Source organism: Salvelinus fontinalis, chromosome 32, assembly GCF_029448725.1.
Source record: "Salvelinus fontinalis isolate EN_2023a chromosome 32, ASM2944872v1, whole genome shotgun sequence".
NCBI classification, from domain to species: Eukaryota; Metazoa; Chordata; class Actinopteri; order Salmoniformes; family Salmonidae; genus Salvelinus; species Salvelinus fontinalis.
In genome coordinates, this window is record NC_074696.1 from 39246526 (window position 1) to 39274002 (window position 27477).

A 27477-nucleotide genomic window follows, 5' to 3' on the forward strand; every position below is an offset into this window, starting at 1 on the left:
AGTGAAAACCCAGCAGTTTTGCAGTTCTTGACACAAACCGCTGTGCCTGGCGCCTGCTACCATACCCTGTTCAAAGGCACTTAAATATTTTGTCTTGTCCATTCACCTTCTGAATAGCACACACTCAATTGTCTCCAGGCTTAAAAGTCCTTATTTAACCTGTCTCCTCCCCTTCATCTACACCAGGGCTCTCCAACCCTATTCCTGGAGTGCTACCCTCCTGTGGGTTTTCGCTCCAACCCCAGTTGAAACTTCCATGAATTAGTTTATCAACCAGGTAATTATTAGAATCAGGTGTGCAAGATTAGGGTTGGAGCAAAAACCTACAGGACGGTAGCTCTAAAGGAAAGGGGTTGGAGAACCATGCTCTACACTGATTGGAGTGGATTTAACAATTTACATTCAAAAAAGCCTTGTTCACATTGGCAGTTTGAAGTGACTCAAATCCAATTTTTGTTGCATATCCGATTGGAATCTGTTCTTTTTCCTGCAGTTTGAACAGCCAAAAATCAAATGGAATCGGATAATTCAAGCCACATTTAAAACCATCTTCGTAGGTGGTTTGAAGTGAGAAACAAATCAGATTCCTGGCAATGTGACTTGATTGGTCATCTGATTTATTTGTCCTGACTGTTAATTGTTTACAAACAAATGAGTGAATGTGCTAGAAAGCTAAACAGCTACCTGGCTAGCTAGTTGACTGCAGTGGCTAGCTAGTTGACTGCGGTGGCTAACTAGTTGACTGCGGTGGCTAGCTAGTTGACTGCGGTGGCTAGCTAGTTGACTGCGGTGGCTAGCTAGATGACTGCGGTGGCTAGCTAGTTGACTGCAGTGGCTTGCCAAAAAGGACTTGTTTTGAAAGTTATATCATCTTTTCCTTTGAGGCTTTAAAGGTGTTCTTACACTATGATTTAGAACATTCAAAGCAACTGGGAAATGTCCATGACCAGACCTTAGCTTGTTACATAACTTCTGAGTGATAGGAACCACGAGCACCAACAGCAATCAGCCTACACCACTGCACACACACACCTGTCGTTACTTTGACAACTAGCATAGCCATGTCAGCAAATTACTGCTGTCTGAACACACACGCACCCGATTTGGTCACTTGTAACTTGCTGTTTGGACCGTCAGTATTCCAAAACGAATTTGAAAAACCAAACTGATTGGAACATTAAGGTCTGCAATGTGAACAAGGCTGGTCACCTGGTCAGTCTTATATCATGGAAGGAGCAGGTGTCCTTCATGTTTTGTACACTCAGTGTATTTCCTGAATACAAAGCGTTATGTTTGGGATAAATCCAACAAATCACTGAGTACCACAATTCATATTTTCAAGCATGATGGTGGCTGCATCATGTTATGGGTATGCTTGTCATCAAGGATTAGGATGTTTTTTAGGATTAAAAAAAACGGAATAGAAAACCTGGTTCAGTCTGCTTTCCAACAGACACTGGGAGACAAATTCAACTTTCAGCGGGACAATAACCTCGAACACAAGGCCAAATATACACTGCAGTTTCTTACCAAGACGTCATTGAATGTTCCTGAGTGGTCTAGTTGCGGCTTGACTTAAATTTGACTTAAAAAACATCTATGGCAAGACTTGAAAATGGCGGTCTAGCAAGGATCAACAACCAACTTGACAGAGCTTAAAGAATTTTTAAAAGACTATTGTGCAAATATTGTACAATCTAGGTGTGAAAAGCTCTTAGACTTACCCAGAAAGACTCACAGCTGTAATCACTCTGCAAAGGTGATTACAACATGTATTGACTCGGGGTTGAATCCTTATGTAATCAAGATATGTTCGTGTTTCCACTTTGAGACTATTTTGTTTAGGCCTTGTTTAGATCCATTTTAATCCCACTTTGTAACACAAATTGTGGAAAAAGTCTAGGGTTGTGAATACTTTCTGAAGGCACTGTGTACATGCAATGTTCACATGCATGTTTCCATGCGCGTGCTTGCGGCCGTGTCTCCATGCCTACGTGTGTGTTTCTGGAAGAGAGTATAGACCACAAGGTCTCTCTGCACACCGGAAATGGCTTGGTAATTAGGTTAGGGTACAATTATCCTCTCCAGAGATAAGGACACACCCTGTAGTAGGATCTTCAAGAGAGGGAGGGTGGTCTCTGTGGTCATGGATGGGTGTGTTTCTCTACTGCTTATTCTATATTGTGAGAGACGTAGCTCAGGTCTATCTCGTTCTCTGCTTCCGCAGTAGCTAAGTGTAAGACTTGAGTTGCTTGGTTTCTGTGTGCGTGCTTGAGTGGGAGAATCACCTTGGTTTTGTTATGGTGGGCAGCGGTATTTCTGTGTTTACATGGCCCTTTCCAAACCCTTCCCACATCCTCATCTATCCTCCCGTCTGTCCTCACTACCTATCCTCACTCCGACGACAAACTGACGGACTCCCTCTTATCATTCTCTCATCCTTGCCATCCCTTCATCCCTCTCTCCGGCCCTAAAATCCCTCAACACTGGAGAAAGAAAAACAAAAATACCACAGAAAATACTCATTCATGGCACTTTTGACTCCCTGGCTTAAGAAAAAATGTTGGTCGGTTTGGTTTGGTCAGTTAGGATTCGTGCCGTTCAAAGTGGCCGCAAGTCCCAGGGTGCTTTGAAGTCCAACATACACAAGCTGGCATGGAGCTGACCCTCACTACTATATTTGAATTTGTTGTCATTTCTTCCCTCAAATGCCTTGCTAGCACACCACACACAGTATTGCAGTCAAACTGGAATGTGGTAAAACCAACTCGCAATCTGTTGAACAGGAAATGAAAACGTATAAAATACCTTAAACAACATTTCATGGGGTACATGTTTTGACAGTACACCTTAAGCTACAGCAGTCCACCTTTTTATGTTTTTAGTATTCGGTTTAAAGATACGGTACAATTGCCAATCAATGTGTTCTTCTGGCAGGTTTTGGCAGGTCATTCACTCCTTGTGGTTCCCCAGGATTCCAAACCACAGCTAAAACACTCAGCTGCCATGTCAGAGGTTCGCCCGATGCTTGAATGTTAGTGTTGGGATAGCGTGTCCAGTAAACCAAGTTTAGAGAGATATATTTTTTCTTCTTAAATCTCATCAAATATATTCAGTGTGTGTATTTTTCATCACACTGAAGGGATTCCATGATATTTTCCCATGAAAGTAAGTGAACATGAGAAGATAAAGGGGAGGGAGATTTTAGAAAACCAAAAAGGGAGGAAGAGAGTTGGGAGAGGATGTGGGGGGAGAGAGAAGGGAGGAGGCTGTATGGGACACTCCCTCTTGGTGATGGACAACTCAAGCACTATTGAAGCGCCCTTACATGAGGTAAACTCTCAAAGGGCACATTACAGTACGCTGACAGGCATACTGGCATTGTTCTCCACTTGAAACAGGTGGTTTAGGGGATTTTTGGGGGGGAATACGAAAGGATAATACAAAGGCAAGGAATAGAAGACTAATTGCTCAACGTGCCAAGGATTTTAAGTAGGAGCTGCACAAAGTTTGAGGAAGACATCTGGAAACATCTGGAGTTTGACACAAGTGGGCTAAACAAACAAACAAAGAATGTTTGATGGATAAAAAGTACCCCGGAATTGTGGATTAAAGAATGAAAGATTGAGAGGTGGACTGCAGATCATTTTTCCACTGAGGATCTGGTTCCTTGCGTGGGATCAGGTTGTTGTTTGCCAGCCGACTTTGAAGCACGGCAGGTGTGGTGTTTTTTTCCTCATCCTTCTGACGACAGATTAGACTGAAAACAGGTCTGATTGTTTGGTTCTCTTCTCAAATTCCAATGACTACCAATCCTGCCCTTTAACTTAACCACGTTCAACCTCCTTCAAATGTACATTTCTAAGACCAACGTCGTTTGTTTTTCATCAGAACATTAAAAAAGTTGTAATTATACCCTTGCTTTCATTTTTGTTTTCTGTGTGGTCGAAGACAAAAGACGAGCAGTGGTTGGGACATTAAAGTAGTAGAAAGGGCGGAGGAAGGGAGAAGAGGGGAGATAAACAGAAGGAATTAAAGAAAGTAAACATCTCTGTGTCTACCGTTGATCTAAACAGCTCCCGTCACAAATCAGAGGTGCATTTTGTTAGTGACGGATACTTGTAAGACAGTTTGGCATACACAGACAGACGGGACATGCAAATTTTCTGAGACATACAGTAACAGTCCCTGTGGTGTGTGTATGTGCACTTTGGTGTGCGTTGCAGAGTACTATCTGCTCTTTTGTGGATTGAAGGTCAAGAGAACATAGACCAACCGAAGACTTGTAAGTTAGAAATAAAGAAAATATATAAGCGCCCGGGTAGAGCTTCTTCCACTATGTCAGCGGACACCTTGAAAGATCTCTCTCAAACCACAGAGCGCTTGGACAGACCAGACGCCTCCAGAACGTACATCTACACCCACGCCTGCCCATGCACAGGAAAAAGACGCATCCGTGACAACAACAACAGCACCTACAGACACCCTCTCCAACTCCCGCTCTTCCCTGTGGCTCTCATCCTCGTCCCCTTGCTGCTCTGTCTCTGGGGCCACCAGGCCCAAGGAGTCGTCCACTCCAGCTTCCGCCGCCTCAGCAGCCGAGAGAAGAAAGAGATGCAGAGGGAGATCCTGTCCATCCTGGGTCTACCGGGTCGGCCCAGACCCCATCCTCCCCTCCGACCGCCCTCCTCAGCCCCCCTCTTCATGCTGGACCTGTACCATGCTGTGTCGGCCGAGGGGGATGAGGGAAATGGAATAGGGAATGAGGTAGGGGGACTGGGGTTCGGCAGTCTGGACGGGTTGACGGGCCACGTCAGCCATGCCGCACTGCCCACTCTCAGCACACACACGCCGCCGCTGGGGACGGTGGTCAGCGAGGCCGATACGGTCATGAGCTTCGTTAATCTGGGTGAGCTACTGACCGTTGATACACCTGTAATTTTACATTTCTGTGTTTTAATTGGTTATTACTTTCTGTCTCGTTATCCAATTAGTTGGGAGTTTTTTTTTGTTCAGCCAATGGTCTCCCAGTAGTTATTTCAAAATAGAGGCCCCAGGGCCTGATCTGGCCCAAAACTTTCCCTGTGATCTTTTACATGTCTTGCAAAGAGCCAATGTAACTGAAAAAGGTCATCTAGCTCGAATTGTCAATGAGAAACTACGCCAACCTGGCAACCTTATGCAGTGTTGAACCAGTTCACCTCTCAGGGACAGACTTGTTATCACATGAGATACTTTTCCTGTGCTGCACCAGCCCAGACAGTAGACCAACTGATGCTTATCTGAAATGGCATAAAAATTAAACATCCTTTTCCCAATTGTTTCCTTCTGCTATCTCTCCTGGAATGAGATCAGAAACCTTGTTACCGTGGGGAAACGTGATTTCATGTTATTTCTCTTCACTACTTTTATAGACATTTTTCGTATTGCTTGAACACTTAATATGCTAGTTTCTCTTCGTATTTCTACAGTATTTGGACGTACATATTAATGTTTATTACTGCACCATATATGACTGTTTTTGTTATATATTTGTGTAATTACAGTGGCTTGTGAAAGTATTCACCCCTTTGGCATTTTTCCTATTTTGTTGCCTTACAACCTAGAATTAAAATTGATTTTTGGGGGGTTTGTATCATTTGATTTACACAACATGCCTACCACTTTGAAGATGCAAAAATATTTTTTCTTGTGAAACAAACAAGAAATATGACAAAATAAATGAAAAACTTAAGCGTGCAGAACTATTCACTCCCCCAAAGTCAATACTTTGTAGAGACACCTTTTGCAGCAATTACAGCTGCAAGTCTCTTGGGGTTTGTCTCTATAAGCTTGGCACATCTAGACACTGGGCTTTTTGCCCATTCTTCAAGGGAAAACTACTCCAGCTCCTTCAAATTGGATGGGTTCCACTGGTATAGTAATCGTTAAGTCAAACCACAGATTCTCAATTGGATTGAGGTCTGGGCTTTGACTAGGCCATTCCAAGACATTTAAATGTTTCCCCTTTAACCACTCGAGTGTTGCTTTAGCAGTAGGCTTAGGGTCATTGTCCTGCTGGAAGGTGAACCTCTGTCCCAGTCTCAAAACTCTGGAAGACTGAAACAGGTTTCGCTCAAGAATTTCCCTGTATTTAGCGCCATCCATCATTCCTTCAATTCTGACCAGTTTCCCAGTCCCTGCCAATGATAAACATCCCTACAGCATGATGCTGCCACTACCACACTTCATTGTGGGGATGGTGTTCTCGGGGTGATGAGAAGTGCTGGGTTTGCACCAGACATAGCGTTTTCCTTGATGACCAAAAAGCTCAATTTTAGTCTCATCTGACCAGAGTTTCTTTAAGCAATGGCTTTTTCTGGCCACTCTTCCGTATAGCCCAGCTTTGTGGAGTGTACGGCTTAAAGTGGTACTATGGACAGATGCTCCAATCTCTGCTGTGGAGCTTTGCAACTCCTTCAGGGTTATCTTTGCCTCTCTGATTAATGCCCTCCTTGCCTGGTCCGTGAGTTTTGGTGGGCGGCCCTCTCTTGGCAGGTTTGTTGTGGTGCCATATTTTTTACATTTTTAATAATGGATTTAATATTGCTCCGTGGGATGTGCAAAGTTTAAAAAAAAATTATAACCCAACCATGATCTGTACTTCTCCACAACTTTGTCCCTGACCTGTTTGGAGAGATCCTGCCGCTTGCTTGGTGGTGTTGCAGAATCTGGGGCCTTTCAGAACAAGCGTATATATACTGAGATCATGTGACAGACCACGTGACACTTAGATTGTACACAGGTGGACTTTATTATGTGACTTCTGAAGGTAATTGGTTGCACCAGATCTTATTTAGGAGCTTCATAGCGAAGAGGGTGAATACATAAGCACGCACCACTTTTCCCTTTTAAAAAAATATATATATATAATTATTTTTTGAAACAAGTAATTTTTTTCATTTCACTTCACCAATTTGGACTATTCTGTGTATGTCCATTACCTGAAATCCAAATAAAAATCTATTTCAATTACAGGTTGTAATGCAACAAAATAGGAAAATGCCAAGGGAGATGAATACTTTTGCAAGGCACTGTACATGCCGTTCAGTTAATGTTTCATTTGATCTTATTTTGACAATGTCTGGTGTGATGCCTTGAACCACCATTTTAAGGCCATTTAACTAATCTAGACAGTTTCTCAATTATAGCCCCTGTCAATTGGAATCACCCATCACACACACACCCTATCAATCCGAACCAGTCAAGGCCATGTAACCCGCTCAAGACCGTGCGTAGGGGACACAGCTGTAAGGAATTACAGGCCCCACTGACACACACACACAAACGGAGAAACGGCCTCAGAATACTGCAGAAGGCCGCTCTAAAAATACAGCCCAACCTGTAGTTAGTGGTGTGTGTGTTGAGCAGCTGCTGTTGAAGGCCCTTAGTGTCTCTAATTACTGTATACTACAGAGACCGACCAGGGTTGTTACTCTGCTTTGCAGGGCTCCCTGTGGAGGATGTGTGTGTGTGTGTGTGTGTGAGAGAGAGAGATAGAGAGTGCGTGTGAGAGCATAGCGTGTCTTCAAGTATGTGTGTGTTCATGTACGTAGTCTCGCTTGAGACACTGCGGCTGTGGTGAGTGACCAGCGTTTGCGTGTCCATCCCTATATTTCTCAGTCTTTCCCTATTGCCTCTTTCTCTCCCCTCTCTACATTATCGCTATCCAGTCTTCCTTCCCTTGGGCTCGCCTGCTCACCTCGCGCCACACGTCTGCTCCGCTCCTCTCGTTCCCCCTATTTCCAATGACTCAGTCACTCACCTTCCAATCCTCCCATCTCCCTCCACACCTTCCCACTTCTGGTGCTTTTCTCTTTCCCTCGGTCTTCTCATTCACACACTTACATATTAGATGTATTGCTCTTTCGCCTCCCCCCTGCCCTTGTCCTCTTCTGTCCTTCTTGTGTCATGTGGGAATGTCTGCATCATACAATGAGAATATCTCTGTGTTTGTATTAGTCTTTTGAGGGCTTGTTGACTGGAGTGGAAGTAGTGTAAATGTGAATATGAGGTGTTGTGCTGTTTACATGTGAAAATGTCAGTGGCCTTACATCGACCTTCCTCTCTCCTCCTCTCCCTCAGTGGAGCAGGAGCGGGACCTGCTGCAGCCACGGCCGTACTGGAAGGAGTTCCGTTTTGACCTGACGCCCCTCCCCCAGGGGGAGACAGTCACGGCTGCAGAGTTCCGCATTTACAAGACCCTGACCATGGGCCAGAGGGCCAACCGCACCCTGCACATCTCTGTCTACGAGATCCAACGGGAGAACAAACACAGGTTCCTGCCACTAGATCGACATAATATGTCTATTTAACGCTCTCTCCCTGACATGTTTATAGGATCGGGTTTGGTTTTTGCATGAACAAAAAGGATCAAGGATATCAAAGAATCCCTTTTATATTCCCCTCGCTCTCGTTGAATACTCTGTGTTCTCTCTATACACCATGGTTTGTTGCTGCGGCAAAATGCAATGTTTAAAAAGAATTGCAATTCAACTTGACCTCAAACAGATCCTGGCAATAGAACTCATTTGGCCACGTTGTGGCTTGCGAGGACGTCTTGTACAAGAGCTGAAGCTCAGTGGCTGTCTCTCTGTTTGTTTGTCTCTACTGCATGGCCATACAACATGCTTTGTGTATCTCTCCAGAGGTTATCTCATGCCACTCCTCTACTTTCCTCAGAGAGCCAGAGCTGGTGCTGCTGGACATTCAGTCAGTGCCCGCGGGGCAGGAGGGCTGGCTGGCTTTTGACGTGACCTCTGCCAGCAACCGTTGGCTCCTGCACCCCCGCAGCAACCTGGGCATTCGTCTCTATGTGGAAACAGAGGAGGGTGAGCCTCATAGAGTTAATACTATGGTCAGGGTCAGGAAATGCTCTGCAGATGGGGAGGTTATGTCCCACAAAATGGATGTCTTGATTATTATGACTTTGAATAAAGAGGCAAGTTAACTCAGAATACGACAGCAGTACCTGTGAAGTAACATAGTATGTGTTATTGTTTAGTAAATACATAGAAATGGAGATATGCTGTTTTGGTTTACCTCACGATTATATCTCACACACACATTGTTTTCTCTCCATCAGACCGGTCCTTGTCAGCTGGGTGGGTAGGCTTGGTGGGTCGAAGGGGCCCCCGCTCCAAACAGCCCTTCATGGTGACCTTCTTCAGAGCCAGCCAGGTCCCCTGTCGCCCTCCACGCGCCCTGAAACCCAACCCCCGCAAGAGGAAGCCCAAATATGACCTGCCCCTGCCCAGTATACATGGTGAGGTCCTACAAGGTCAGGGGACAACACTGGTTTTAGGTCTTGTTGTGAAGCTTGTTTAAAGGCATAGTTCATCCAAATGACTAAATTAATTAAGTTGTGTTTACATTTAATTGTGTCTTTATTGTAAATCCAATGCATCCAAAGTGTGCTTTACAGTCTGTTCTGTCTCAAAACATATTGTTTGGTCCCTTTCAGATCACAGCCACGTCAACAGTGGGCGTCAGGCTTGTAAGAGACATGAATTATATGTGAGCTTTAGTGACCTAGGCTGGAAGGTAAGCTTCTGTCTCCCTGAACTACTCATTCTACTGAATAGATAATATCATGAGCTAACATTCTATCACACAATTAGTGTTTTTCGGGAAGCAAGGCATTTGTGTAGTACGTGCAATGTAGTGTATGTATTTCTGATAGAAATATAGTCTGTTCTAGTCATTCTATTTCTATGGTATTCTCTCCATTAGGACTGGGTCCTGGCTCCTGCGGGTTACTCTGCCTTCTACTGTGATGGAGAATGCCTATACCCTCTGGGTTCCTGCATGAACGCCACCAACCACGCTATGATCCAACTAGTGGTCAGTATGCACTACTACACCCTCTCTCACATGAACGATAACATTGGTTTCAGTGGGAAAGACGGTAATTGGCTCAGACATTAATGGGAAATATGGCAAATTACCCATGTTAACTGAGTCTAAAATGGCACACTCTTAAAGTAGAGTACAGATAGTGAGAAGTTACATTCAAGACTGAAATGGTTGACTTTATACTATATGCCTGCTCTTTAAATGACAGACTGACCAGGTAAAACTATGATACTTTATTGATGTCACTTATTAAACCCATTTCAACTAGTGTAGATGAAGGGGAGGAGACAGGTTAAAGAATGATGTTTCAGCATTGAGAAAATTGAGACATGGATTATGGATGTGTGCCATTCAGAGGGTAAATGGATAAGACAAAAGATTGAAGTGACTTTGAGCAGGGTATTTAAGTGCCTTGGAACAGGGTATGGTAGTAGGTGTATCAAGAATGGTCCACCACCCAAAGGACATTGAACGAATTTGACACAACTGTGGGAAGCATTGGGAGTCAACATGGGCCAGCATCCCTGTGGAACACTTTCAACAGCTTGTAGAGTCAGTACAGTATCACACATCACAATACAATGCCATAAAGTGTGGGCCTGTAGTACCTGTAAATCAACTAAACTGTGTTGTTTATTTCCATATGCAAAGAATAAAGCATAATTGTTCATGTAATATTAGCCTCATAACTCCAGGAAGAGGAAATAGTGATGAAATAATCAAGTAAATGAAAAGACAGAGACAAATGCTTTTGAACTACTAGTTATTTTATTTAAAAATGTAAAATTCAGTGCAAAGTAATGTGGTGCATTAGTGTCTAGATCGCTGTTAGGTGGCAAAGCGTCACAAGAATCCTGTGGGGAGAGAAAACAAGAGAATATATTAATTTAATGGGTGTTAACTAATCACGGTTCAACGAAGCACTTCAAGTCCTCAAATCCTGAGAGAGAGAGAGAGAGAGAGAGAGAGAGTGGCGTTTCAGATCTCTGCAGTAGGACTACATGCTGGCCATGAGGTTCTCCAGGTGGTACTCCAGGAGTCTGGAGAGCTCAGTGACCAGAGACACTGGGTTAAAGTACCAGGCCAGCTGCTGCCCAAACATGTCATCTAGCAGAGCCATCAGCCCGCCCTGAAGAGAACACCACACAACATATAGATAATGGCTCTGAGTTACTAGCTTACCAAGAGGAAAGAGACAATGAAAGTTACTCCCTGTAAAACGTCATTGAAACCCTGGTAATCAGGAAAAAGTAAACTAGGAATAAGGAAGTAAACTCTTGACTCTTACATTGAGCAGCAGCAGGTATCGCTCAGCCTTTGGCTCAATGCTGGCAGCAGCGGGCAGGAAGGAGTACAGGAGAGCGTACAGACGCTCCATGAACCCACCAGGGTGCTAAAAGAAACAGAGGAGGAGAAGAGAAATTGAAGTGAAATTGCCAAGAGAGAGACATCGAAACATGTACCAGTGAGATGCTACTTACTACCATCAGGGACTTCTGAGCTGTCATCATCCCAAACATCACCAGTTCAAAGAGGACATCTAGCAGGTTAACATGATGGATCTAGGACAAGAAAACAGGAATGATTTCAAATAGATCAGATACTGTGATGTATAAAAGACATGCATGTGGAAGAACTCAAAGTGAGACATGAAAGAGTTAATGAACTCACCTTTGCCTCAGCCAGCTCCCTCTCAATGTCAATCTGCTTGGACGGGTCACTCAGGTAATCCACAAAGTCGTTATAGGCACGGATGAATTCGGCCTCGTCCTATCACAAAGCAAAGAGCATTGATGTTAGTGAACAGAACACATTTCCCACTGAGGACGCTCTCTTTCCCTTGAATGAATAATGAGTTAGTGAGTTACCATGTGGTGGGCCTGAACCAGTGCGCCCATTAGGACCTTTCCCGCCACAAACAGATAGTTCCTGCTCAAGGTGGAACCAAGCAGTGTCTAGAGAAGAGGGAATAGTTAGGGTGAGACACCCATCTTTCTCTAAGAGACAGAGAGAACAAGAAGATACAGAGAGAAAAAATAAAAAAGTGGGTCCACTCACAGTGAAGGCCTGGCGCAGGGAGACGAGCCTCAGGGCGATGTCCTCCACTCTCTTGGTGGTAAGGTAGAGGCTGTGGGAGGGAGGGAATGGAGCATGTCAACCATTAGAGTCAATGGGGATAACAGCATGGTGACCACTATCCTTCAGCATCTGACAAGCCCAGACTACACAGACATTTAGAGGAACTCACTTTAGCAGAGGAACCTCCCTCTCCTCAGGCAGCAGGTCCTCCTCCCAGCCCTACAACAACAGAACAAACATTCAACATCAGTGACCAATGCAATGACATTACACACAATGGGTCAATGGAAGGATCTTGATGCTACTAGTCAATAGAATGTGTAACTGTGTGTCTAACATCTGACCTCATAGCAGTTGTGGCCCTCAGGCTCTGGCTCAGTGTACTGCTGATTGGTGGGCGTAGAGATGGAGGCAGCCTCCGACCACGCCGAGGAGGAGAGCAGCCCGTCCAGCCCCATGTGGAGAGTGGCGTACACCACCGAAACATCAGTCTGCTGCTCCAAAAACACACACAACACACCTGTTTACCACACACACACCTTGTTAGAAAACAGAGCATATCTAATGTAAAAATGCCCAGTAATTGGTATTCTATCTACATAGGAAAACCTTTATTTACCTGGTAGCAGCCAAGCGTCACGTCCACAGACGTTTCGTGGCGGAGGTGAGACGCATACTGGGTCACCCTGCCAGCCACATACTGACAGAGAGAGACGACATGTTAAGGCCAAATGGAATAAGTGAAGAAAAGCCTAATCTAATACTATTTCAGTAGTATTTACATCTTACCTGGATCCAAGTGACGGACTGCACCTTGGTGGCACAGTAGGGGATGCCCTCTGGACTGAGCCTGGCTGTCTCCTTGGAGATGGCCCACACCAGTTGAGTCTCCAGGCCTCGAACCCTACTCACATGGTGCATCCTCACCACCACCTGCTGTGGAGAGAAACAACAAGTAACATCAACAAAACAACATCAGCCATCGATGTAACATATTTCCATCAAGATCACATGACTCTGACAATGTAGATTAGGACTAGGTAGTTACAAAGACACATACTTGGGATCCCCCACGCATGTAGGTGATAATGGGGCTGATGAACTGGAAAGTTCTCCAAGCTTTAGCCACCGGACCGGCATTGTTCTGCACAAGAGGGGGGTGACATTACAATACATTCAGGTTAGAAACAGCAAACATTGTAACGGTGATGTGACTGTGACTGTGTGGTTCTCTTACCCTGATCACAACAGGCCCACAGTACAGAGGGCTGAACCTAATTGGTATCAGCTGCCAATTACCAGTGGCCTCCTAAAGCAGACAACAAAGATTTTAAGAATGAATATGTGGGATACTTTTCAAACATAAAACCAAAAACTTTCTGAAAAGTGTACCTCAAGGATAGTCGGCACATCCTCAAGGATGATAGCAGCATCCTGGACATGAAGGATAACTGGCAGCGGTGGCACATCCAACTGGACCTCATCCAGTACAGTTGATTCTAAAATGAGGAAAAGGAATACAAACAAACAATTATTAGGACGTAAAACGTAGCACGCTAGCTAGTACTACTAGCAAAAGTGCATCGCTTAGCAACAATTGCTAAAGTTAACGTTAGCTTGGAAGTCAGAATTACAGAAATACACAACATTTCACAAATTACATTGTCAATGTTGAATGTGGTAAAATAAGAAGTTTAAAACTCCACATACCCTCTTCCAAGTCGCTGTCGCTGTCCACCTCCCGACGATTGCGAACCCTGCAAAACAGAAAAAGACAACAAAAACAACCCACAAATGAATTTGAACAACCTGTCGACGCAGTAGGTTGCCGACGTCCTCGCACTCTCTCCGTCAATCTTGAAAAGCACCCAGGCATTTTCCAGTCGATGTTTCAATCTCAGGTCTCAAAAATCAGTCAAGTTTGTTGTTGTTGAACAGAAAATTGAAGTTGTTCTTGTTTTCGCACAGAAAACGTTCAATTGAACGCCGATATGTTCTAACGGTTAGATGTCTCATGGCAACACATATATTTGAAAATTGTTGTTTACAAAATTGACAGCTGTGTTGCCATAGAAATGAGTTTGGAACTCTATGGTTACTATTAGAATCCTATACAATTCCTGGTCATCATTCTAATTCTATTGACCCTATTTTGTCACCAGAGGCTTTCCTATGTTGTGTGTGTATAATATAAAATAAAAAGACCAAATGTTGTTTTTTTAAATCACTAGCTAGGTCAATGGCCCATTTAAATGTTTTAGCTTGTTTCATGGAAGTTGTTGAACTTCTGAAAGTCTAGGCTATGCCTCAGTGGGCTATAAAGTCTTGTGGAGCACAGACAACCCGGGTTAAAACATATTGACCACATTCAGACAAGGGGGGTGAAGCCACAGCCCACTGAGGTAGGAGAGCACTGAAGCATCTGCATAATAATAATCCATATCTCTTTTATAAACAGGATATTATCATTGATTATATCAAAGTGTATGTACGAATAAGTCAGTCTGACCTTTTTCATGGCAGGTTCACCTTTTGAAGCCAGATGAGGTTCCCAAAGCGTGCTGCGCACCCACCAAGCTCAGTCCCATCTCTGTACTCTTCTACGACGACAACAACAATGTGATCCTAAAGAAGCATCGCAACATGGTGGTCAAGACCTGTGGATGCCTGTGACATCTGTGGTGGCCCATCTATTCTACATAATTTTAATAAACTTCACTACCATTGTTCCAAAAGATACAAACAGGGTAATATACCTTGCAGTCAGCAGTTGATAGCAATAATCTGGCAATATGCGGAGAAATAGCATTTATTTACACTGAACAAAAATATGAATGCAACATGCAACAATTTCAACGATTTTACTGAGTTATAGTTCATATAAGGAAATCAGTCAATTAAAATATGTTCTTTAGGCTCTAATCTATGGATTTCACATGACTGGGAATCCAGATGTGCATCTGTTGGTAACAGATACCTTTTAAAATGAAGATAGGAGCGTGGATCAGAAAACCAGTAAGTATCTGGTGTGACCACCATTTGCTTCATGCAGTGGGACACATTTAATTTAATACGTTTTTGTTATTTTTTTATTTAACTAGGCAAGTCAGTTAAGAACAAATTCTTATTTACAATGTCGGCCTACCCCGGCCAAACCCGACGAACGCTGGAACAATTGTGCGCCGCCCTATGGGACTCCCAATCGTGACCGGATATCATGCAGCCTGGATTCCAACCTCTTGCACTGAGATGCAGTAACTTAGACCGCTGTGCCATTCGGGAGCCCACATCCCCTTAGCATAGTTGATCAGGCTGTTGATTGAGGCCTGTGGAATGTTGTCCCACTCGTCTTCAATGTATTTTTAAAGTTGCGGGAAGTGGAACATGCTGTCGTGCACGTCGATCCAGAGCATCCCAAACATGCTTGTGAGTATGCAGGACATGGAAGAATTGGGACATTTTCAGCTCCCAGGAATTGTGTACAGATCCTTGCGAAATGGGACCGCGCATTAACATGAGTTGATGGCAGAGGATTACTGGCACAGCAATGGGCCTAAGGATCTCATAGCGGTATCTCTGTGCATTCAAATTGCCATCGATAAAATGTAATTGTGTTCGTTGTCCGTAGCTTATGCCTGCCAATACCTTAACCCCACTGCCACCATGGGGCACTCTGTTCACAACATTGACATCAGCAAACCACTCGCCCATGCGATGCAGGATTCATCCTTGAAGAGCACACTTCTTCAGCATGCCAGTGACCATCGAAGGTGTGCATTTGCCCACTGAAGTCAGTTATGATGCCGAACTGCAGTAAGATCAAGACCCTGGAGAGTATGACAAGCACGCAGATGGCCTTCCCTGTGACGGTTTCTTACAGTTTGTGCAGAAATTCTTCAGTTGTGCAATCCCACAGTTGCATCAGCTATCCGGGTGTCTGATCTCAGACGATCCCGCAGGTGAAGAAGCCGGATGTGGAGGGCCTGGGCTGGCGTGGTTACACGTGGTCTGCGGTTGTGAGGCCGGTTGGATATACAGCCAAATTCTCTAAAACGACATGGTAGAGAAAGGAATATTAAATTCTCTTGCAACAGCTCTGGTGGCCATTCCTGCAGTCAGCAGGTGGATGGATTATCTTGGCAAAGGAGAAATGCTCACTAACAGGGATGTAAACAAATTGGTGCACAACATTTGAAAGAAATACACTTTTTGTACATATGGAACATTTCTGGGATCTTTTATTTCAGCTCATGAAACATGAGACCAACACTTAATATGTGGCGTTTATATATTTGTTCAGTATAATATATTGATTTTGAGTATTAGAATGGTATATGAATAACACCCATTGCCTCTTTCATAAAGAAGGATAACCATACTTCACTCTTAAACTATTCAAATCTACAGTAATTCAGATAATTACATCACCCTTTGTCATATATTATATGTATCCAATCAAAGCTGTAAAGTACTGTGACATAAGTACAATGCTACATTTCTACCCTTTTGATGGCTATGTTGTCTTGTTGAACCATGAATTTCTCATTGTCTCTTTTAGATGTACTACACATGGTTTAATTAAAACACTAAATATATGGACTATAAGTTTGCGCATTTCTTTAGTTCTACCTGTAACCAGTACACCTTAGTAGCAATGGAAAATGTCAAATTCAAAACATTTTTGCCATTTTTCTATGTACAGAGGATCCTATACACAGGAATGTCTTTGTCAACATATTTCTGGAGGACTGTGTACTGCTATATTTGTAATAAAATAAACTAGAATATTTATTGCAGAAGTGAGAGTAAATGCCAGTGAACACAGACCTCCAGAAACTGATTGACACTCCTATCGTAGACAGTGTCACCACTCTTCAGAGCTACATAGCATTGCAGTATGTTGGAAATGCATTTGAAAATACTTATAAGTATGCATTAGTCTGGTAACAGTATAGACGGAATGGCGTTTAACTTGCATTTGGAAGTAACACATTTTCTGCTAGAATTACAAGGCATACATATTCTCTCACACACATAAAAGGTATTCACTGCTTTCCTTCAGAATGGATCAAATAGGCAGAGGAATGCTTTCATATATATTGCTATATTTCTTGGAAATGGTCAAATGCAAAATACAATTGTGACGTGTCCAGGAGTCTCAGTATTTAGTCTCTTGACACCATTTAGTTCCAGTTGCAGCGCTCTAATCGTGGTCATCCTGTGTCTGTGAATCACAACATGAAAGGCGATGAGTGACAACAGATCCACATATTGAGTCATACAAAATACAACTTTAGCATAGGGCAAGAGTTTGCTTCTAACATGTATACTGGGAGTCTGAATGATGAGAGCATCTTAACCCAGCTGTAGGTCCATTGTGTGTGTTGGTCTTTTAAGCCTCAACATCCTCCAGCTCTGGGGGCATTGGGGATGCTTGCTCTCAAAGTGCTGCATGAATGACTAAGGAATGGAGGATATCAATAATTGTTGGCTGAGACTGACTGGTGATAAACGATAACAAAGCAATAAGATGCATCAAACTACTCCACATAACAGGCCAGTACAATGGTCTAGACACGAAGAGAAATCTAAAAGGTAGGGATGTCAAACGTTCAGGCTGCTGTACAGACTATGGAGGCTCTAGTCTAGAGCACCCAGTTAAATTGGGTTTGAGAGCATACTCTCTAAATGGTAAAATGAGTGAGAAAGAGATGTCATTGTTGCAATAGTTTGTGAGTAGGCAACATACTATCATCTTAAATTTACATGTTAAATTATTTTGCCATAGTAAATTATACACTGCTCAAAAAAATAAAGGGAACACTAAAATAACACATCCTAGATCTGAATGAATGAAATATTCTTATTAAATACTTTTTTCTTTACATAGTTGAATGTGCTGACAACAAAATCACACAAAATTATCAATGGAAATCAAATTTATCAACCCATGGAGGTCTGGATTTGGAGTCACACTCAAGATTAAAGTGGAAAACCACACTACAGGCTGATCCAACTTTGATGTAATGTCCTTAAAACAAGTCAAAATGAGGCTCAGTAGTGTGTGTGGCCTCAACGTGCCTGTATGACTTCCCTACAACGCCTGGGCATGCTCCTGATGAGGTGGCGGATGGTCTCCTGAGGGATCTCCTCCCAGACCTGGACTAAAGCATCCGCCAACTCCTGGACAGTCTGTGGTGCAACGTGGCGTTGGTGGATGGAGCAAGACATGATGTCCCAGATGTGATCAATTGGATTCAGGTCTGGGGAACGGGCGGGCCAGTCCATAGCATCAATGCCTTCCTCTTGCAGGAACTGCTGACACACTCCAACCACATGAGGTCTAGCATTGTCTTGCATTAGGAGGAACCCAGGGCCAACCGCACCAGCATATGGTCTCACAAGGGGTCTGAGGATCTCATCTCGGTACCTAATGGCAGTCAGGCTACCTCTGGCGAGCACATGGAGGGCTGTGCGGTCCCCCAAAGAAATGCCACCCCACACCATGACTGACTCACCGCCAAACCAGTCATGCTGGAAGATGTTGCAGGCAGCAGAACGTTCTCCACGGCGTCTCCAGACTCCGTCACGTCTTTCACATGTGCTCAGTGTGAACCTGCTTTCATCTGTGAAGAGCACAGGGCGCCAGTGCCGAATTTGCCAATCTTGGTGTTCTCTGGCAAATGCCATACGTCCTGCACGGTGTTGGGCTGTAAGCACAACCCCCACCTGTGGACGTCGGGCCCTCATACCACCCTCATGGAGTCTGTTTCTGACCGTTTGAGCAGACGCATGCACATTTGTGGCCTGCTGGAGGTCATTTTGCAGGGCTCTGGCAGTGCTCCTCCTTGCACAAAGGCAGAGGTAGCGGTCCTGCTGCTGGGTTATTGCCCTCCTACGGCCTCCTCCACATCTCCTGATGTACTGGCCTGTCTCCTGGTAGCGCCTCCATGCTCTGGACACTACGCTGACAGACACAGCAAACCTTCTTGCCACAGCTCGCATTGATGTGCCATCCTGGATGAGCTGCACTACCTGAGCCACTTGTGTGGGTTGTAGACTCCGTCTCATGCTACCACTAGAGTGAAAGCACCGCCAGCATTCAAAAGTGACCAAAACATCAGCCAGGAAGCATAGGAACTGAGAAGTGGTCTGTGGTCACCACCTGCAGAACCACTCCTTTATTGGGGGTGTCTTGCTAATTGCCTATAATTTCCACCAGATTATTCCATTTGCACAACAGCATGTGAAATTTATTGTCAATCAGTGTTGCTTCCTAAGTGGACAGTTTGATTTCACAGAAGTGTGATTGACTTGGAGTTACATTGTGTTGTTTAAGTGTTCCCTTTATTTTTTTGAGCAGTGTATATTACACTGATTTCCCACAAACTTGCATTTTCACCCCATAAAATCTTGTGGAATTACACATCCATTTTACCTCAGATTGTTGCTGCTAGTATAAAAGTGTATAATTTTCAAGATGACATATGATGGATTGCTTAAAACAGATCAATATCTTTGGTTTGTTACTGATGATTTTGTCACACGCGCTGGGTAATGCAGGACTTAGAAATGCCACATAAATTAATGAAATGGCACAGAAAATTAAACGCTGTCTCTCTATAAAAGTCGATGGCCACACACCAATACATGGATATGACAGTCAAACTGTCACTTAAATAGCAGCCAACCGTTATCACTGTTGATATCCTACGTGATTCGTTTAAAGTTAACTAACAAAAAAGTGGTGTTTCCTACCGAAATCAACACCTGATATTCCAAGATAAAAATGTAATTCCGCTACAAATTCATCTAACCAACCGTGTATAGGTTATTCCAAGTGTGAATAGTGTTACTTCAAACAGCGCTACACCACAAACATTTAAAACCCCCATTCTATTGATGAAGTCGGCTGATGTAAAAGGAGGTCTTTATTAATACATTTGATTGATTGAAGTTTTTAACAAAAAAGTATTGCATTACACTTACCGCGTGGGGACCCACTTAAAACAAAATGCAACAATTCAAAACGTAGGCCTAGCTAGCTGTCTCTTACAAATTGTCCTCTAAACAGTGAGGTAAACATTATTATACCCTCTGGGGTCCTGCATGAACGCCACCAACCACGCTATGATCCAACTAGTGGTCAGTATGCACTACTACACCCTCTCTCACATGAACGATAACATTGGTCTCAGTGGGAAAGACGGTAATTGGCTCAGACATTAATGGGAAATATGGAAAATTTAAAGTAAAAAACCCATGTTAACTGAGTCTACAAAGGCAGACTCTTAACCACCACCCAAAGGACATTGAACAAATTTGACACAACTGGGGGGAGCATTTTGAGTCAACATGGGCCAGCATCCCTGTGGAACACTTTCAACAGCTTGTAGAGTCAGTACAGTATCACACATCACAATGCCATAAAGTGTGGGCCTGTAGTACCTGTAAATCAACTAAACTGTGTTGTTTATTTCCTTATGCAAAGAATAAAGCATAATTGTTCATGTAATATTAGCCTCATAACTCCAGGAAGAGGAAATAGTGATGAAACAATCAAGTAAATGAAAAGACAGAGACAAATCCTTTTGAACTACTAGTTATTTTATTTAAAAATGTAAAATTCAGTGCAAAGTAATGTAGTGCATTAGTGTCTAGATCCCTGGTACGTGGCAAAGCGTCACAAGAATCCTGTGGGGAGAGAAAACAAGAGAATACATTAATTTAATGGGTGTTAACTAATCACGGTTCAACGAAGCACTTCAAGTCCTCAAATCCTGAGAGAGAGAGAGAGAGAGAGTGGCGTTTCAGATCTCTGCAGTAGGACTACATGCTGGCCATGAGGTTCTCCAGGTGGTACTCCAGGAGTCTGGAGAGCTCAGTGACCAGAGACACTGGGTTAAAGTACCAGGCCAGCTGCTGCCCAAACATGTCATCTAGCAGAGCCATCAGCCCGCCCTGAAGAGAACACCACACAACACATAGATAATGGCTCTGAGTTACTAGCTTACCAAGAGGAAAGAGACAATGAGAGTTACTCGCTGTAAAACGTCATTGAAACCCTGTTAATCAGGAAAAAGTAAACTAGGAATAAGGAAGTAAACTCTTGACTCTTACATTGAGCAGCAGCAGGTATCTCTCAGCCTTTGGCTCAATGCTGGCAGCAGCGGGCAGGAAGGAGTACAGGAGAGCGTACAGACGCTCCATGAACCCACCAGGGTGCTAAAGGAAACAGAGGAGGAGAAGAGAAATTGAAGTGAAATTGCCAAGAGAGAGACATCGAAACATGTACCAGTGAGATGCTACTTACCACCATCAGGGTCTTCTGAGCTGTCATCATCCCAAACATCACCAGTTCAAAGAGGACATCTATCAGGTTAACATGATGGATCTAGGACAAGAAAACAGGAATGATTTCAAATAGATCAGATACTGTGATGTATAAAAGACATCCATGTGGAAGAACTCAAAGTGAGACATGAAAGAGTTAATGAACTCACCTTTGCCTCAGCCAGCTCCCTCTCAATGTCAATCTGCTTGGAGGGGTCACTCAGGTAGTCCACAAAGTCGTTATAGGCACGGATGAATTCGGCCTCGTCCTATCACAAAGCAAAGAGCATTGATGTTAGTGAACAGAACACATTTCCCACTGAGGACGCTCTCTTTCCCTTGAATGAATAATGAGTTAGTGAGCTACCATGTGGTGGGCCTGAACCAGTGCGCCCATTAGGACCTTTCCCGCCACAAACAGATAGTTCCTGCTCAAGGTGGAACCAAGCAGTGTCTAGAGAAGAGGGAATAGTTAGAGGAAGATGGGTGTCTCACCCTAAGAGACAGAGAGAACAATAAGATACAGAGAGAAAAAATAAAAAAGTGGGTCCACTCACAGTGAAGGCCTGGCGCAGGGAGACGAGCCTCAGGGCGATGTCCTCCACTCTCTTGGTGGTAAGGTAGAGGCTGTGGGAGGGAGGGAATGGAGCATGTCAACCATTAGAGTCAATGGGGATAACAGCATGGTGACCACTATCCTTCAGCATCTGACAAGCCCAGACTACACAGACATTTAGAGGAACTCACTTTAGCAGAGGAACCTCCCTCTCCTCAGGCAGCAGGTCCTCCTCCCAGCCCTACAACAACAGAACAAACATTCAACATCAGTGACCAATGCAATGACATGACAAACAATGGGTCAATGGAAGGATCTTAATGCTACTAGTCAATAGAATGTGTAGCTGTGTGTCTAACATCTGACCTCATAGCAGTTGTGGCCCTCAGGCTCTGGCTCAGTGTACTGCTGATTGGTGGGCGTAGAGATGGAGGCAGCCTCCGACCACGCCGAGGAGGAGAGCAGCCCGTCCAGCCCCATGTGGAGAGTGTCGTACACCACCGAGACATCAGTCTGCTGCTCCAAAAACACACACAACACACCTGTTTACCACACACACACCTTATTAGAAAACAGAGCATATCTAATGGAAAAATGCCCAGTAATTGGTATTCTATATACATAGGAAAACCTTTATTTACCTGGTAGCAGCCAAGCGTCACGTCCACAGACGTTTCGTGGCGGAGGTGAGACGCATACTGGGTCACCCTGCCAGCCACATACTGACAGAGAGAGACGACATGTTAAGGCCAAATGGAATAAGTGAAGAAAAGCCTAATCTAATACTATTTCAGTAGTATTTACATCTTACCTGGATCCAAGTGACGGACTGCACCTTGGTGGCACAGTAGGGGATGCCCTCTGGACTGAGCCTGGCTGTCTCCTTGGAGATGGCCCACACCAGTTGAGTCTCCAGGCCTCGAACCCTACTCACATGGTGCATCCTCACCACCACCTGCTGTGGAGAGAAACAACAAGTAACATCAACAAAACAACATCAGCCATCGATGTAACATATTTCCATCAAGATCACATGACTCTGACAATGTAGATTAGGACTAGGTAGTTACAAAGACACATACTTGGGATCCCCCACGCATGTAGGTGATAATGGGGCTGATGAACTGGAAAGTTCTCCAAGCTTTAGCCACCGGACCGGCATTGTTCTGCACAAGAGGGGGGTGACATTACAATACATTCAGGTTAGAAACAGCAAACATTGTAACGGGGTGATGTGACTCTGTGTGGTTCTCTTACCCTGATCACAACAGGCCCACAGTACAGAGGGCTGAACCTAATTGGTATCAGCTGCCAATTACCAGTGGCCTCCTAAAGCAGACAACAAAGATTTTAAGAATGAATATGTGGGATACTTTTCAAACAAAAAAACAAAAACTTTCTGAAAAGTGTACCTCAAGGATAGTCGGCACATCCTCAAGGATGATGGCAGCATCCTGGACATGAAGGATAACTGGCAGCAGTGGCACATCCAACTGGACCTCATCCAGTACAGTTGATTCTAAAATGAGGAAAAGGAATACAAACAAACAATTATTAGGACGTAAAACGTAGCACGCTAGCTAGTACTACTAGCAAAAGTACATCGCTTAGCAACAATTACTAAAGTTAACGTTAGCTTGGAAGTCAGGATTACAGAAATACACAACATTTCACAAATTACATTGTCAATGTTGAATGTGGTAAAATAAGAAGTTTAAAACTCCACATACCCTCTTCCAAGTCGCTGTCGCTGTCCACCTCCCGACGATCGCGAACCCTGCAAAACAGAAAAAGACAACAAAAACAACCCACAAATGAATTTAAACAACCTGTCGACGCAGTAGGTTGCCGACGTCCTCGCGCTCTCTCCGTCAATCTTGAAAAGCACCCAGGCATTTTCCAGTCGATGTTTCAATCTCAGGTCTCACAAATCAGTCAAGTTTGTTGTTGTTGAACAGCAAATTGAAGTTGTTCTTGTTTTCGCACAGAAAACGTTCAATAGAACGCTGATATGTTCTAACGGTTAGATGTCTCATGGCAACACATGTATTTGAAAATTGTTGTTTACAAAATTGACAGCTCTGTTGCAATAGAAATGAGTTTGGAACTCTATGGTTACCATTAGAATCCTATACAATTCCTGGTCATCATTCTAATTCTATTGACCCTATTTTGTCACCAGAGGCTTTCCTATGTTGTGTGTATAATATAAAATAAAAAGACCAAATGTTGTTTTTTTAAGTCACTAGCTAGGTCAATGGCCCATTTAAATGTTTTAGCTTGTTTCATGGAAGTTGTTGAACCTCTGAAAGTCTAGGCTTTGCCTCAGTGGGCTATAAAGTCTTGTGGAGCACAGACAACCCGGGTTAAAACATATTGACCACATTCAGACAAGGTTGGCGAAGCCACAGCGCACTGAGGTAGGAGAGCACTGAAGCATCTGCATAATAATAATAATCCATATCTCTTTTATAAACAGGATATTATCATTGATTATATCAAAGTGCATGTACGAATAAGTCAGTCTGACCTTTTTTCATGGTAGGTTCACCTTTTGAAGCCAGATGAGGTTCCCAAAGCGTGCTGCGCACCCACCAAGCTCAGTCCCATCTCTGTACTCTTCTACGATGACAACAACAATGTGATCCTAAAGAAGCATCGCAACATGGTGGTCAAGACCTGTGGATGCCTGTGACATCTGTGGTGGCCCATCTATTCTACATCATTTTAATAAACTTCACTATTCAGACCCCTTGACTTTTTCCACATTTTGTTACGTTACATTCTAAATGTATGTATACAGTGGGGAGAACAAGTATTTGATACACTGCCAATTTTGCAGGTTTTCCTACTTACAAAGCATGTAGAGGTCTGTAATTTTTATCATAGGTACACTTCAACTGTGAGGGACGGAATCTAAAACAAAAATCCAGAAAATCACATTGTATGATTTTTAAGTAATTAATTTGCATTTTATTGCATGACACAAGTATTTGAAAACCTACCAACCAGTAAGAATTCCGGCTCTCACAGACCTGTTAGTTTTTCTTTAAGAAGCCCTCCTGTTCTCCACTCATTACCTGTATTAACTGCACCTGTTGGAACCTGTTACCTGTATAAAAGACACCTTTCCACACACTCAGTCAAACAGACTCCAACCTCTCCACAATGGCCAAGATCAGAGAGCTGTGTAAGGACATCAGGGTTAAATTGTAGACCTGCACAATGCTGGGATGGGCTACAGGACAATAGGCAAGCAGCTTGGTGAGAAGGCAACAACTGTTGGCGCAATTATTAGAAAATGGAAGAAGTTCAAGATGACAATCAATCACCCTCGGTCTGGGGCTCCATGCAAGATCTCACCTCGTGTGGCATCAATGATCATGAGGAAGGTGAGGGATCAGCCCAGAACTACATGGCAGGACCTGGTCACCTGAAGAGAGCTGGGACCACAGTCTCAAAGAAAACCATTAGTAACACACTACGCCGTCATGGATTAAAATACTGCAGCGCACGCAAGGTCCCCCTGCTCAAGCCAGCGCATGTCCAGGCCCGTCTGAAGTTTGCCAATGACCATCTGGATGATCCAGAGGAGAAATGGGAGAAGGTCATGTGGTCTAAAAAAATAGAGCTTTTTGGTCTAAACTTTACTCGCCGTGTTTGGAGGAAGAAGAAGGATGAGTACAACCCCAAGAACACCATCCCAACCGTGAAGCATGGAGGTGGAAACATCATTCTTTGGGGATGCTTTTCTGCAAAGGGGACAGGACGACTGCACCGTATTGAGGGGAGGATGGATGGGGCCATGTATCGCGAGATCTTGGCCAACAACCTCCTTCCCTCAGTAAGAGCATTGAAGATGGGTCGTGGCTGGGTCTTCCAGCATGACAACGACCCGAAACACACAGCCAGGGCAACTAAGGAGTGGCTCCGTAAGAGGCTCCGTAATAATCATACAATGTGATTTTCTGGATTTTTGTTTTAGATTCCGTCTCTCACAGTTGAAGTGTACCTATGATAAAAATGACAGACCTCTACATGCTTTGTAAGTAGGAAAACCCGCAAAATCGGCAGTGTATCTAATACTTGTTCTCCCCACTGTAGTTGACCGGGGCAGCTATAGCAGGACAGAAATTTGACTAACTGAGCTCTTCAGTAAGGCCATTCTACAGCCAATGTCTGTCTATGGAGATTACATGGCTCCGTGCTCAATTTTATACACCTGTCAGCAACGGGTGTGGCTGAAATACCCGAATCCACTAATTTGACGGGGTGTCCACATACTTTTGTATATATAGTGTATACTATCATCTTAAATTGAGATGTTAAATAATTTTTCCATAGTAAATTATTATATAAGATGACGTGATTGATTGCTTAAAACAGATCAATATCTTTGGTTTTGTACTGATTATGCTATGGGCTTTACTATTACATTTGAGTAAATTATGGATTTCATGACGCAACATGTTTAATCATGATTCAACAAGAAGAGAGAAGTGGTAGTGATGTGACTAGGTTGTTTATTCATTCTTAGTTAAAAAAAACATCTAAATCAAGAATTGATTGAGCAGAGAATTCCACCCACTTGCCCCACAACCACAGGTGAGTAGATTCTACTATGCAGAAATGTCCCAAATGGTGGCACACTATTCAGTAATACCTAAAAGTATTACTTAAAAGCTTTAAATGTTAAATAGGCATGTTTTACATTTATAGAATTTACTAAATTGGAATTAATATAACAAATGTACATTTCCAGAATACAAAATGGAATAAGAAATACACAGAAATCAATAATTTTATAGGTAAAATGTTAGGTTTAAGCTTTAGTCACTGAAATATATATGGATAGTAAATCAACATGTTTATATTCATAATGGCAATTGTGAAAATGTTGTCTCAGTTCAATATATGGTCCCGTGTGGCTCAGTTGGTAGAGCATGGCGCTTACAACGCCAGGGTTGTGGGTTCAATTCCCACGGGGGGACCAGAATGAATATGTATGAACTTTCCAATTTGTAAGTCGCTCTGGATAAGAGCGTCTGCTAAATGACTTAAATGTAAATGTATATGAATCTATGCTGTCAGTAACATGAAAGATGAATGCCTTTTACCTGTTCATATAGTATGGTATATTATTACATAAATACTGTTTTTGGAATGGGACTGTAGACATATGATTGATGTGGGACACTGAATGGCATTAGGGTTATTTCTGTACCCTTCCTCCACAGTAAATACCAGTCTGTGCCAAAGGCTGGGAGCAACATGGGGAGGGGGGGTGCTATTACTTCTCCACTGCTTAACTGACCTGGAATCAGTCGTGATATGTGTATTTCCATGGGGGGACTCCTGGTCATCATAGACAGCCAACAGGAGCCAGTATTACTATTCAATGACATTATGATAAAGTACACCTAAATCACCTTCTACTAAAGCCTTAGATATCTGTGTTAACCCAGAGCAGTACGCTAATATTCATCTTCAGTTATAGTTTCTGGTTAAGACCTTTTGTAGATGAGAAAGTTCTTAAAAAGATCCTTAACAATGACATCAAGTTCTGGATCGGGCTAACGGATGCACAACATGAGAAAACATGGTTGTTGGGGGAC

General features: G+C 43.4%; 3 protein-coding genes and 1 non-coding gene across 4 annotated transcripts; 2 read left to right on the top strand and 2 right to left on the bottom strand.

The window, feature by feature from the left end:
• Nucleotides 1-3351: 3351 nt before the first annotated feature.
• LOC129831311 (bone morphogenetic protein 8B-like) lies at nucleotides 3352-16578 on the top strand. Its single transcript, XM_055894604.1, has 7 exons — nucleotides 3352-4909; nucleotides 8125-8317; nucleotides 8722-8870; nucleotides 9125-9304; nucleotides 9503-9582; nucleotides 9772-9882; nucleotides 14497-16578. Exons 1-7 carry the CDS (start codon nucleotides 4339-4341, stop codon nucleotides 14644-14646), a joined length of 1434 nt encoding a protein of 477 aa, XP_055750579.1. The 5' UTR covers nucleotides 3352-4338; the 3' UTR covers nucleotides 14647-16578.
• Nucleotides 10602-14234, bottom strand: LOC129831310 (uncharacterized). The gene is made up of 14 exons (XM_055894603.1): nucleotides 13684-14234; nucleotides 13366-13472; nucleotides 13211-13282; nucleotides 13034-13117; nucleotides 12763-12909; nucleotides 12593-12673; nucleotides 12318-12467; nucleotides 12143-12192; nucleotides 11953-12022; nucleotides 11763-11849; nucleotides 11566-11664; nucleotides 11376-11456; nucleotides 11183-11287; nucleotides 10602-10748 (listed from the first exon to the last, which is right to left on the bottom strand). Exons 1-14 carry the CDS (start codon nucleotides 13847-13849, stop codon nucleotides 10614-10616), a joined length of 1434 nt encoding a protein of 477 aa, XP_055750578.1. The 5' UTR covers nucleotides 13850-14234; the 3' UTR covers nucleotides 10602-10613.
• A 598-nt stretch (nucleotides 16579-17176) lies between the features above and the next one.
• Nucleotides 17177-24148, bottom strand: LOC129830605 (uncharacterized). The gene is made up of 15 exons (XM_055893160.1): nucleotides 23593-24148; nucleotides 23275-23381; nucleotides 23120-23191; nucleotides 22945-23028; nucleotides 22674-22820; nucleotides 22504-22584; nucleotides 22229-22378; nucleotides 22054-22103; nucleotides 21864-21933; nucleotides 21674-21760; nucleotides 21477-21575; nucleotides 21287-21367; nucleotides 21094-21198; nucleotides 20608-20667; nucleotides 17177-17197 (listed from the first exon to the last, which is right to left on the bottom strand). Exons 1-15 carry the CDS (start codon nucleotides 23756-23758, stop codon nucleotides 17177-17179), a joined length of 1380 nt encoding a protein of 459 aa, XP_055749135.1. The 5' UTR covers nucleotides 23759-24148.
• Nucleotides 24149-26778: 2630 nt separating this feature from the next.
• trnav-uac (transfer RNA valine (anticodon UAC)) lies at nucleotides 26779-26855 on the top strand. Its single transcript has one exon. It is a non-coding gene; the product is annotated as a tRNA-Val (tRNA).
• Nucleotides 26856-27477: the final 622 nt, after the last annotated feature.

Coding starts and splice junctions, on each gene's coding strand:
- LOC129830605 (XM_055893160.1), bottom strand. CDS start 23,758: ATGCCTGGGTGCTTTTCAAGATTGACGGAGAGAGCGCGAGGACGTCGG. Junction 22,379..22,503: donor TGACGCTTGGCTGCTACCAG/GTAAATAAAGGT, acceptor TTTTTGGAGCAG/CAGACTGATGTCTCGGTGGT. Junction 21,368..21,476: donor GGGAGCTGGCTGAGGCAAAG/GTGAGTTCATTA, acceptor TTCTTGTCCTAG/ATCCATCATGTTAACCTGAT.
- LOC129831311 (XM_055894604.1), top strand. CDS start 4,339: ATGTCAGCGGACACCTTGAAAGATCTCTCTCAAACCACAGAGCGCTTG. Junction 4,910..8,124: donor CATGAGCTTCGTTAATCTGG/GTGAGCTACTGA, acceptor CCTCTCCCTCAG/TGGAGCAGGAGCGGGACCTG. Junction 8,871..9,124: donor CTATGTGGAAACAGAGGAGG/GTGAGCCTCATA, acceptor TCTCTCCATCAG/ACCGGTCCTTGTCAGCTGGG.
- LOC129831310 (XM_055894603.1), bottom strand. CDS start 13,849: ATGCCTGGGTGCTTTTCAAGATTGACGGAGAGAGTGCGAGGACGTCGG. Junction 12,023..12,142: donor AGGGAGGTTCCTCTGCTAAA/GTGAGTTCCTCT, acceptor TCCCTCCCACAG/CCTCTACCTTACCACCAAGA. Junction 11,457..11,565: donor GGGAGCTGGCTGAGGCAAAG/GTGAGTTCATTA, acceptor TTCTTGTCCTAG/ATCCATCATGTTAACCTGCT.